The sequence below is a fragment of the Electrona antarctica genome (genome assembly GCF_951216825.1).
Source record: "Electrona antarctica genome assembly, chromosome: 19".
Classification (NCBI taxonomy): Eukaryota; Metazoa; Chordata; class Actinopteri; order Myctophiformes; family Myctophidae; genus Electrona; species Electrona antarctica.
The window spans coordinates 96,201-109,290 of record NC_136800.1 but is presented as its reverse complement, the minus strand read 5'-3'; the positions used below and the strand labels follow the sequence as shown (position 1 = coordinate 109,290).

Here is a 13,090-nt window from a genome sequence, read left to right as displayed (position 1 = left end):
GATTTCGAGAAGACTTTTTGTAGAATCATGAGTTCTAAGGTCTGGGTTGGTTGGTTGGTTGGGTTAAGTCACTTAGCCGCTTAGCTATATTTTTGGTTAACCCATTGAGACCTGGAACGCATCCATGTCACGTTAGCGTTTAACCACATTAACCATTAACCCATTTTGGGGCGGGAACCCCTTTTGGTGTTTTAAACATTGTTATAATTTAGCTATTGAAAAATAGCAGATCTACAAGCTCATAGCGCGCCACCGAGTGGCGCGCTATGAACTTGTAGGTCTGCTATTTTTTTTAAATCGTTAAAATGTGCCTCAAATCTTTCCGAAAATTGTCATGATTTAGAAAAAAAATAAAAATTAAATTTCGACGTCAGGCCTGAATGGGTTAAATGCCCAGGCCTAGGTTAAACGCTGCTGAGGTGTATTGTTCAGGGACGTCATGCACACATAGAGATCAAAAACAACTGCCCTTTCCAGACCATGAATGCAGCATTGCTATGGTGAAAGAAATGCAAATGCCACTCCTTTCCTTACCAGCATTCAGGAGAATTTCTTTTTTTCCCGAAGTCTCCTGAACTTGAACACAGTATTTTTCGTTGAACAAATTTGTTTAGAAATCCATACCGTACATCTCCACTAGCTAAAGAGTGCTGGGTTGCGCCTTAGAGTATATATGAATAGAGACGGCACCCGGAGGAAACCCTGAAGCGCAATGGACATAGTGGCCGAATTTGGTATTGCAGCGCTGGGCCAAGAACATGAACGCACTGGTCCGTTGACTATCATTGCGCACGTTCATGATGACACATGAACGCGGTTTCAGTGCAATGGCAGCGCGTTCATGTCTTTGGCCCAATCAATCCCAGAATGCACTCTGTTCCTAACCGGAAGGAGGAGTGAAATCGCCTCATGCGCTTCTGAGCAACTTAATGCAAGTGGATGGAAGGAGAACTCGGGTGCCGTCTCTATTCATATATACTCTAAGGGTTGCGCCCCGAAAATAGCTGATCTGCTATTTTCGCTATTTTTGTGCACACATTTCTTTTTGCCCTCTTTATATGGGATTTCAACCCCTGCCCCTCTAACACTCTCTGCACGTCCCTGGTTCCCTCATTGGCTGCGTGTTGTGTTTTGTTACCTCCAGGGAGCAGCCCATCTTCAGCGTGCGCGCCCACGTGTTCCAGATCGACCCCGCCACCAAGAGGAACTGGATCCCTGCCAGCAAGCACGCCGTCACCGTCTCCTTCTTCTATGACGCCAACCGCAATGTCTACCGCATCATCAGCGTGGGCGGGACCAAGGTGAGAGGAGAGGGATGGTGTTTGATGATGGTATGGTGGTGTGGTTCAGTAGACGTATATCGTAGTGTTGTACATTGATGACATACTTCCAAGTTGTACACACACCCTCCTCCCTGGCCTGTTTGTGTCTGCATGCAAGGCTGTGCAACAGTGACACTTGGTGGTGAACAAACGCTATAACGCTATTTCCGTGCTCGGACACAGCCAGGGACAGACCCAGCCACACACATAGCTGTCTAGGAGTGGTTGCACCACTCAAAAAATTGAATGCTAATACCAATGACGCAATGCGTCCCCTATACGTTACGATACAATATGTGACTGTATGCTATCACGGTCGACAGCATTCTCTACTTGTCCCCTCGAGTATACCACTTCTGAACAAACATCTCAGTTCTGTGCATGAATGCTGTCTTTGCTCATCCATGACAACCGTCCTTGTACTTTGTGTGAAGGATGCTTATTGCGGTAGCTAACTGGTAGCTAACTTTTAAAAGATCAAAAGGGGTTGCCATCCTGAATGGGTTCCCCTTTTTTTTTTTTTTTCATTAGGTTATGCTTTAGCTATTGAAAAATTGCACATAGTGCCGCGCTATGAGCTTGTAGATCTGCTATTTTTGAAAAATCGTGACAATGTGACGCAAATCTTTGAATATATATTATTTCAGTTTTTAACTCAAGTCTTTGCTTCTGGGGGGTGTCACTGGAACAACATTTTTTTCAGATGGGGGTCCGCGGCCAAATACTGATCATTCTGGGGGTCCTTGACATGAAAAAAGTTGAGCACCACTGACATAGAAACATGGGTTTATCAGAAAACTTTTAGGAGTTTATGCCACGGACTAAGATAATCTATTAGTTATCTATCTAGAAAGCGGGTGAAAGTAGAAACTGCATCGTTCTGACAAAGATGGCTCTGGTCAACTGTTCCTCCATCGGGTTGACTTTTTGGAATGGAAATGCATGCCCTTATGTGTGATAATATTACAGTATAAATAGTGTGGCGTCTCGATTAGGGAGATCAAGACTGAGTGTTCACAACTTAGCAAGAAATTATTTAAGGATAATGATTTCTGTTTTTTTTAAGGCTTCTTGGTATTTAGCTCCTTATTTGGTGTTTTGAAGGTCGACAGCACTTTGCCTTCGAAGTTAACCCATTTAGACCTGAGGACGATTCTTAAAAAATTTCTTCTAAATCCTAAAAAGTTTTCTGAAAAACCTATGTTTCTATGTCAGTGGTTCTCAAACATGTTCATGTCAAGGACCACCAGAATTATCTGTATTTGGCCGCTGACCCCCATCTGAAAATATGTTGTTCCAGGGACCCCCCAGAAGCAAATATTTGAGTTAAAAACGTTCGCGCTGAAAGAATATATATTCAAAGATTTGCTCCTTCCACCAACCAACCACTCTTCAAATTAATATATACATAGAGATTTATCCATCTGTAACTCTTGACAGGGTACAAATGAACCTGTAAAGGTCAATGTGGTGACATTTTGTACCGTCTCAGAGTTTTAAATGAATTCTAGGATTTGACTGTATATAGCTAGTGTAGTGTGAGGGGAATGGAGATGCGTTGCATTCAGCGTGGGCCTGGGTGGATGATAAATGCTTATTTGGCTCGCCAAACCGCAGAGTCTGGCAGATTGCCAAATCCTACCAACCATCCAAAAAAAAGAAAAAAAAAAACTAGACACTTTTTTACATTTGTACACAGTTAAGTGAAGACAGTTCAGTGTACCAATGAACACAAACTCAGCGGACGTTGAAGGAGAGAGACCTCACTGGATTTTGGATTTCCCCGGAAGATGACAACAAGCGAAGGGCCGGGGGGGGGACATGTATGTATATTATCAAGTGGTCTTCTTAACCCATCTGGACTGACCCACATTCCTGTCTCCCACAATGCAGTGCGGCGTGGCAGTTTGTTGGTTATCAGCCCAATCCCCCCCCCCCCACAACTGGTGTCTGGGCTTGGCGTTAATCACCCCCGATGTCGTCAAGCCTCCCCCACATGGTGTCAAACGTGTCACCATGCAAACACAAATTCCCTCGTTGTCCATTTGACTACGGTTGCACACTCTCTCAAATGGATTTGACTGTGTACAGTAGGAGAACATACTGTAAGTGACTGTCTTGTAACGGTTTGATGGAGGGAAGGGAAGGGAAGGAGGGAAGCGCAAACCCTCTCCTCATAAGCAGCCGTTGCCCCTCCAATTCTAGAATTTTAACCCATTTAGACCTGCAGGACGATTCTACAAAATATCTTCTAATATCTGAAAAACCCTCGTGTTTCTATGTCGGTGGTACTCAACCTTTTCATGTGAAGGAGCGCCAAAATCATATGTAATTGGCCGTCGACCACCAGCTGAAAATATGTAGTCCCAGAAGCAAAATTTTGAGTTAAAAACGTTCACCCTGGAAGAATATATATTCAAAGATTTGTGCCACATTATCGCGATTTTCCAAAAAATAGCGGTGCCGCGCTACGAGCTTGTAGATCTGCTATTTTTCAATAGCTAAAGTATAACGTATAATGCTTTAAAACACCAAAAGGGGTTCCCGTTCTGAAATGGTTAAATCAATGCCATTATCGTTATGCCTGAGATGACGTGAACAGGTTATAAATAGGACAGACCCCTTAATGTGTTTTTTTCCCCTCTCTCTCTCTCTCTCGTGTAATAAAGGGATTGAGGTGCCATCATCAGCCACCTTTCCTAGGTTTTTTTCCTAACGTTTGGAGCTTGGCTGCTTTCTAACTGGGAGAAATTAGTTGTGCAAAATATAGAGCATGTGATGTGATAGCATTTGGACTATTTTTGAAGGTAAATACCATGGTTCCGGCTGGTAGGAGTCTAGGAGATGCGTGGAAAACACATACGCTATGTCTTCTGTGTAATGTTTAAGCCTTATTAAGACTCTCGTATAGATGTCTTTTATCAATTTGTTTTTTTAAAGATATTTGTTTTGGTCTTTTTGCCTTTATTGATACATTAACAGTAATTTGACAGGAAAGGGGGGAGAGAGATGGGGCAAAGGTCGTCAGGATCGGGACTCGAACCCGTGACACACTGTCAGGCCTAGGTGCCTGGACCGCTTGGCCGGCCCAGGCCGTCTTTTATCGATTTTGACATTTTGTAATATAAATCCCATTGTAAGAAGATATAATATCTATTTACATCAGAACAATAGGATTTATATTAACCCATTTTCCCTTTAACCCATTTTGGGCAGGAACCCCTTTTGGTGTTAGCATTATGTTATGCTTTAGCTATTGAAAAATAGCAGATCTACAAGCTCATAGCTTGTAGGTCTGCTATTTTTGAAAAATCGAAGAACGACTGACATAGAAACATAGCTTTTTCAGAAAACTGTCAGGATGTAGAAGACATTTTTAGAATCTGATCTCAGGTCAAAATGGGTTAAAGGGAGTGACAGTGAACTAGACCAAAGTCTCAGTGCATAAAGAGCTCCATAGCATCTGTTTGCCTGGATTACCAGTAGACGGCTAATGCAAACATGCAGCAGTCTTCAGTAATAAGTGCAGATGTTTCACCCCCCGTTCCTCCCTTTGTTCCTGCAGTATGAGGCCTCTTCTGTCACTATTGACAAGGCTGCTGAAATGATGAATCACAACATCCACATGGATCAACAAGCAGTATAAACCCATTTAGACCTGAGGAGGATTCTATACAAATGTCTTCTAAATCCTGACGGCTTTCTGAAAAACCCTATGTTTCTATGTCAGTGGTGCTCAAACTAGGGCATTCACTTCTAGTCATTTTTACTAGTTGACTAGTTGCCTAGTTTACTAGTCGACTAGTCGTTAAACCACCTTTTATGTTTAAAAAAAAAAGAAAAAAAGGGGGGGTTTTTTTTTTTTTTTTTTTAAACATAAAAGGTGGTTTAACGACTAGTCGACTAGTAAACTAGGCAACTAGTCAACTAGTAAAAATGACTAGAAGTGAATGCCCTAGTTTTTTTTTAATGTTTAAATAAATATTTGTACATTTAAAAACTGTGTACATTGGTGACTATAACTATAATCTACCTGATATTGAGGCCTACAAAATCGGGGGGAAAAAAATGAACTTTTTTTTCTTTCTTATCAACTAGTCGACTAGTACCAGCAAGGTCGACTAGTGGATTTACTAGTCGACTAGTAAACTAGTCAGAAGCAAAGCTTTGAGTTAAAAACGTTCGCTTTGAAAGAATTAAGCAATATTACACAAGAGGGTGTGGGTTAACGTGATTATTGTCACGACAGTGATGCGGTAAGGAACGAGACTAAGTCGAGTTCCGCAAGCATCACTGAAGTGGCAATAATCACGTTAAACCACACCCTCGAGTGTAATATTGCAATTATACAAAACTAAGAAAATCGCTGAAATAATATTTTTTTTTAATGACAGATGTAGTCTCTACGACCACAAATGTCCCAAGAAACTAGCTAGCCTAGCCACCGAGTTTGCTAGCGCTCTGGGAAAACAGAGCAGCTGAATTCTTTGTTTTGATTAGGTGGTGAATGGTGCTGGTTTAATCCACGGCTAAAAGCCGTTTCAACCAATCAGATTGCTTCCTCGAAACGACCTGTTGTATAATATTCAAAGATTTGTGCCTCATTTTCACGATTTTTCAAAAATGGCAGACCTACAAGCTCGTAGCGCGGCACTCGGTGCCGTGCTATGAGCTTGTAGATCTGCTATTTTTCAACAGCCAAAGCATAACATAATGCTTAAAACACAAAAGGGGTTCCCGCCCAGAATGGGTTAAGATGAATCAATACTAAGAGAGAATAATTGACATCAGAATTTCAGAAGCAACTTTATTGTCACATCACACAATTACAGATTTGGGTCAAATCCTTTTTCATACAAGCTACCCTACATTTGCAGTTTCAGAGTTGGAATTGGAGAAAGAAAGGACAAGGAAAAGAAAGAAACAAGTCAAATATCAGGGCTTGAGGATCTAGGGAATCGAGAGGGATTTATTTGTCACTTACTCATGGAGGTACAGTAGAAGCAGCAACTGCCCGGTATACTGTACATATTGTACAGTGCAGCGCTAGGGCATTCACTTCTAGTCATTTTTTTTTAACTAGTTGACTAGTTGCCTAGTTTACTAGTCGACTAGTTGTTTAACCACCTATTAGCAATAGCATTGGCTATTTTTCCTACCATAAGACCTCAATCAATTGAATTGCATTGAATTGAATTGAATGGGGCATTGGGGTGTTGTGCTAATTCGCTTATTTCCATCGCTCAAAATCCAGTATAAATCCAAAAATAGGAATTAAAAAAAATCCAAAAAGGTAGCGCATCCAAAAATGTAATAAATGGCGGACAAAGTACTCACATTTCCATTTCTTTATTGGCACACACCAAAAAGGAACGCAATTTTTTTTTAATTCCTATTTTTTAAATTAATTTGTTTGTTTTGCAACACCTGTTTTTTCTCCAACGTGGCAGGTGTAGGTCTACATTTGAAACTCACGAATTATGAAATATAATACAATTCCACGTGCTTAAAGTACAGAGCAAAATGTGATGCCATCGTCACAGGCATACCTTGTTCTTGATGTGGCTCCTGCTGCCTTGCGTCCTTGCGTCCTTCATCGTCCTCTGTAAACTGCAACGCGGAGACGTTTGACTACTCTGTTCCATCTCTGCCGTGTCTGCAGGCGATCATCAACTGCAGCCTCACACCCAGCATGACCTTCACCAAGACATCGCAGAAGTTCGGCCAGTGGGCCGACAGCAGGGCCAACACTGTGTACGGCCTGGGCTTCGCTACGGAGCAGCAGCTGCATCAGGTGAATTGAGAACGTCCGTCCGTCCGTCCGTCCGTCGCAAGGCGGTGGAAAAGCTGCAATCCGGGACCTTTTTTGTGACCAGTGTGGTTTTTGGCAGGTCATTTCTATTTTAGTTTTAGTCCTAGTCTTTGGAATGAAACTTAATTTAGTTTTAGTCACATTTTAGTCTCCTGGAATGTTTTAGTGTTAAGTCTAGTTTTAGTCGACTAAATATCATGCGGTTTTAGTCGACTAAAATGTATTTGGCGTGCCTTGATGCCGTCGTAATGGCTGAAAATAGCCGATCTACAAGCTCACAATGCGTCCCAGCGCGACACGTTGTGAGCTTGTAGATCGGCTATGTTGCAACATGTTGCAGCATGTAACCAAGTGTACAATGACTTATACTGGATCTCTTGTCCACTAGTCCCTCCCTAACATTTTAGTCTAGTTTTTATTTGTTGACAAAATCGGCAGTATATTTAGTCATAGTTTCAGTCAGCATGGCTTAGTTTTTATTTCGTTTTTGTCAGTGAAAAAGGGTAGTCGACCAAAATGTTTCGTCTTAGTTTTAGTCGACGAAATCAACACTGTCTGTGACACATTTCATGTATTTCACGTAAATATGTCATGATGTGAATATTTAAAGTTGACCAAAGATTATTTCCCATACCTCTAGTCTAGTCTCTATAGTCTACACAGTAAGATCCTCAGTGTTATTTTAACTCTAAGGGATTGTGAGTCCTTTTAGTTCCATTTGTACTGTACACTCAAAGTTGCAAATGGGTACGTAAAGGTTACAAAATAAATACTGTTATTACTAGGGATGTCCCGATACACTTTTTTCGTTCCCGATCCCATCCCAATACCACAATTTCTGTGTTAGCCGATACCGATGCCGAATACCGATACTAGTGGTGTGATTTCGTGTTGTGTTTATAGCTATCTATATATCTCGTGTTGTGTTTATAGCAGACTCCTCACTCAAATGTGCGCTTGCAGTTTGGGCAACTCGAAAGCAAACTCCACATGTCCCAACATTTTATTTAGTGTCAACCCCTTACCCCTGCTTCGCATCGGTGGTTAGACTAGCATATTCGCCGATTCCGATATGACCCGATATGACAAATAAGGGCCGATACTTTTCCTATACCGATACAGTATCAGGACATCTCTAGTTATTACCCTAAAATAATGTTTTATTCATTTCAAAAGTCCTGGATTGCAGGTTTAAACTCACAGCTTCAATCAGTGTTTGTGTGAAGCCACCTGATTTGAGTTCAGCATTGTTTATATCCTGCTGTGTACCTAATTTGACTAAATCCTAAATATTCTCTGAACCCTTTTAAAGTTTTCCGAGAAGTTTAAGGAGGTGAAAGATGCAGCTCGTCTGGCGCGAGAGAAGTCCCAGGATAAGGAGCTGGCCAACCAAGCCCTCAACATCGCCGCTCCTCAAGTGAGTTCAGTTGTCCTCAAAAGACGTGGACTGAATGTCGCAGGGCGGCCGTGGCTCAGGGGTAGAGTTGCCGGATGGTAACCGCAAGGCTGCCAGTTCGAACCCGGGCTCCCCCAGAGTTAGTGTCGAAGTGTCCTCGAGCAAGACACTGAACCCCTAATTGCTCCCGATGTGCTGGTTGGTGCCTTGCATGGTTTCCACCGCCGTCGGTGTATGAATGTGTGTGTGAATGTAATCTATGTAAAGCGCCTTGGATAAAGGCGCTATATAAATGCACCATTTATGAAATGCACAGTTTAGTAAAGCATGCCTTGCAGAGCCATGTGGCCCATAGGGCAGCAGCCCTTCGCCTGTTTCTGTAGTGCGAGGCGGCTTAATGTACAAGTACACCCCCCGGACATGACGCTAGTACAGTATGTCGCAGGGAGTGTAGGTATACTACACCACAGAAAAAACAAAGATACTATGAACATTTACAATATGAATGAACCCTAGCATCCCTATACATTGGGTGACTGAAAATAGACAAACTTTCGCCAATAATAGAACTGAACTGTCTAATGATGATTTCTCATTGCCTAGTGGCTATTGGCCTATATAATTATAGACTGGTAGAATTAAAGGATATCTAAGATATGTGTTCATAATTTTTTTAATAATAATTTATTCGGCATCAGAGAAACAAGTGACTAAATCAACCCAAGACCAAACCCATCGATTAACTATAAGGGGACAGCCTTGCTATTAAGAATTTTAGACCAGAAGAGTATTTGAATCGTAAGTCTTACTATTCAAATAGTTTTCTGGTCTAAATGCAGGGGGAACAGATCTCTCTTTCCTGGTGTCTTGCAGAATGGGGGGAATTGGGGGGATTGCTATGCAAGTCACTTCCTCTCAGGGTATTTACATCCTTTGGAAAGACTGCAAAACGTGGGTCCAGGAAATGGCATTGTTACGCGCAGGAAGAAGTCGGCTCGGGCATTAGGCCTACAATGGGGACAGCTGAAGAAAAGGAAGTGCGACCGCTGTGATTGCAATTAATAGTTTTGACTGAAAGAATTTGACAGCAGACATTTGGCCTTGCTCGTTCTACACAACACCCGTGATCGTCATCTTAAATGATCAGGATCAGAGTTGCATGCCATGTTTCTACTTTGTTCTTTAGATACTGTATATACTGTACACGGTCAAATCCAATTTGTAACTCTTGTAGTTGTAGCGGAATGGAGAGGGTGGATCATTATGTTTTCTGGCCCACCAGCCACAGTAGCTGGAACATGGCCACATTTGACCAGCCACCTCAAATCTATACTAAAGACACTTTATTCTTCCCACAAACATCACAGTGCAAAGAAAAAGAGCTAGTGTATAAAATACTCGCGCACATCTGATATATTGTTTTATTTATATGTATTATTAATCTAATTCTGCGAGTGCTGAGGTTGCGTTTCTTACCATGACAAGTATTCTTAGTTTCAGGAGTGATCCAATATCTATGACTATTGGTTGCTATTGTTTCTATTTAGCAATACAGATATTTGAGTTATGAACCCTTTAAGAGTTGCTGGCCTCTGTGGCTGCTAAATTGCTAACCCCCCTAGTAAAAAGCAGGTAAAAGAGTAGAGTTTGAGCAGACTAACATCAGTCACTCTACCATTCAATGTAGTAGAACAGGGGTTCTCAACCCGTGGGTCGCGACCCCTTGGGGGGTCGCCAAATTATTTTGGGGGGTCCCCAAATTATTTAAAAAAAAAAAGAAGTTTTTCTTTCTTTTTTGCAACTGAATGGCTGGAAAAAGGAAATGAAGAGTTTACATATAGTACACATAGTACATTCATACACCTTCCCTAATGTATATCTGGTTTCAGTATTTATTAATGGTGTATTAAGGTTATTGTAGCAGTCTATTTATATTGGGGGTCGGGAGGGGGCGGGGCGGGGGTCCCGAGACATTGCCAAAGCACTTCCGGTGCTTACACAGATATGTCGTCTCCACCTACAGGAAATACGTTTGCTGCGACCATGAGACCCGTTTCTGAATTCGTCTGAATTCGTCATTGTGGATTGAGTGACATTTTATCTCTATTGTGAACCTACACATGTAGCTATTCAACCAGGAACCAGGTCAATTGGATACATTTAGTATGAATTCAGTACTTACATTTGGTCAACTAGACCTATACGTGCCCGTCGGCCACCGGCCTACTTGAGAACGATGCAACTTGGGAACCTAATAATACCCGTTGTCAACTTGTCTTAGCATCCGTTTTAACTGTCTGTCTGTGTCCCACATGGAGATCTCTGTATCTGCCTGCATGTGTCTGAAGAGTGCAAAGGGACTGTGAAAGTGGACTGGTTAAGTACTCAATTGGCAGGCTGTTCTGAAGGCTGTCAAAGTGCAGTAAAAAAACTAAAATCGTCGTCAAAACAAAAGGTGAAGCAGAAAAAGTATGGAGAAAGGGGGATACGGAGAGGAGATGAGAGTGAGCTGGGTCACTCGTCGTCTCCACGGGAAGAGAACAGAGAGGGAAAGTAGGGCGAGGATGAAATGATCCTGGGCTGTCCAGCAGTGCAGAGAGAGGTCTCCGACTGACAGTGGTGGGGGGAACAAGTACTACTTTTTTTTTAACTTAAGTAAAAGTATCAATACTGCAATTTAGAAATACGTTACATGTAAAAGTCCGGAATTCAAAAAGTTCAAACTTAGTGGCTTCAAAATGAAGTCCCAAAAGTAAAAGTACTAATTGTGCAGAATTTTTAGTTTTCAAAGGTATAATAATCTTTTGAAAATGGCAGATCTACAAGCTCACAATGCGTCGCATTGTGAGCTTGTAGATCGGCTATTTTCAAATGGCCGGAATGTGTATAGAGCTGAAGTGTACGTATGTTTTGTAACAATAACCAAAATCTACAAAGTAACTAGTAACTAAAGCTTTTATATACCGGTAATTGAAGTGGAGGAAAAGTATTTGCCCTCTGATGTAGTTGGAAATTGAAAATACTCGAGTAAAGTACAAAAACCTCAAAATTGTACTGAAGTACAGTACTTACAGTAGTAAATGTACTGTTACTTTCCTCCACTGCCGACCGATACGATGATGTAGCTGAGTATACTGGATCAATAGAAACAATTATGCCTCAGTCACATCTGCCCGAGTCGGGAAAAGCTTGTGCATTTTCTCTTGAGTGCTATAGATTTTATGTGGTTTGTCTCAAATTTCAAGTTTAGGGAATTGGGGAATTGGGATTTCCAGTGTTCAATAAATTGCTTAAATTGCTTAAGCGATTTATTGAACACTGGAAATCCCAGTTCCCTGAATGAAGGTGAAACTGCATCATTTAAATGTACTCATCAGTAGCACTGTGCTTGAACTAAAACAGAGTACGACAGAGATAAACATGTCATGACTTTGTGCAATGTATCTCGCATGCTTAAAGCTGCTATAAGCAATAATATATCACTTTTAATGACATTTTTTTGTATTCAGACAGCCAGCAATGGGTAGAACGCTACCAAAAACAAATTAGTCATTAAAATGTTGACATATTATTGCTTATAGCAGCTTTAAAGGTTTCATGACATTAATTTTCATTTATTTTTAGATTTTTTTCTTTTAGGTTTTATGACCTCAATTACACCCACACAACCTGAACTTTGAACATTCAGTGGATTTTCTGTGGCCTGGGGTTTTCTCTGTGTGTTCTGAAGCCTGTGTTAGACGGCGCTCAGCGGTCCAGTCGCTAGTCGCGATAGATTTATTATTACCTCCCGTTGTTGTCGATCGACTCGATCGTGGTGTGGCTATTGTTAGCTGCTACACAGACATGCACACCAGCTTCCGGTGCGCCGGTAAAAGTGGTCCGTGCGCTACAAATGATGGGCACCCTGGATTAAATTTAATCCACTGTTTAATCCATTACTAAAATGTGCCCATCATTTATAGCACCCGGACCACTTTTACCGGCGCACCGGAAGTTGTTGTGAATGTCTGTGTAGCAGCTAACAATAGCCACACCACTCTAGAGTCGATCGACAACAACGGGAGGTAAGAATAAATCTATCGCGACTAGCGACTGGACCACGGAGCGCCGTCTAACACAGGATCTTTTTTCATAATTAGACGGGATGATTTAGATCGCGAGTTATGAACGTTTTAAGATTTTCGTTGTCGTCCGCTAAACAGGCAGGGAACATTTTTGATGACGTGTCACTGTTGTGCAACACCGAGGATTGGGCAACAAGCGCTCCTAGGCTGTGGAGCGATGCGATCGGTTTTGATATCATTAATCTCCGTCCTATTTATCAATCTCCGCCTTGGGCACTTGACCATGAACTTGAACTTGACGGAGATCTCCGCCCTGGGCCTCCATGGTGTTAAAAGTTCATGTTGTTGGGGTGCAATTGAGCTCAGAAATCCAAAAAGAAAAAATACATTCATTTTATGTCACGATCCCTTTAAATCACACTGAGAGATGTCTTTCTATCTTCTCATGCTACTGATCGGTTGCTGCTCTAGTTCTCACAGGTGGGTCTTTCAT

The 13,090-nt window shown here is 41.7% G+C and overlaps 1 protein-coding gene across 1 annotated transcript in view; it reads left to right on the top strand.

Annotated features, from left to right (window-relative positions):
• The window catches only part of LOC306943322 (homer protein homolog 3-like), a 51,879-nt gene that overhangs the window by 10,057 nt on the left and 28,732 nt on the right, over positions 1-13,090 (top strand). The window contains exons 3-5 of the mRNA XM_079529575.1: positions 1,145-1,301; positions 6,985-7,116; positions 8,447-8,551. Of these exons, the coding sequence (XP_079385701.1) occupies positions 1,145-1,301; positions 6,985-7,116; positions 8,447-8,551 (394 nt within the window). The remainder of the gene's footprint in view (positions 1-1,144; positions 1,302-6,984; positions 7,117-8,446; positions 8,552-13,090) is intronic.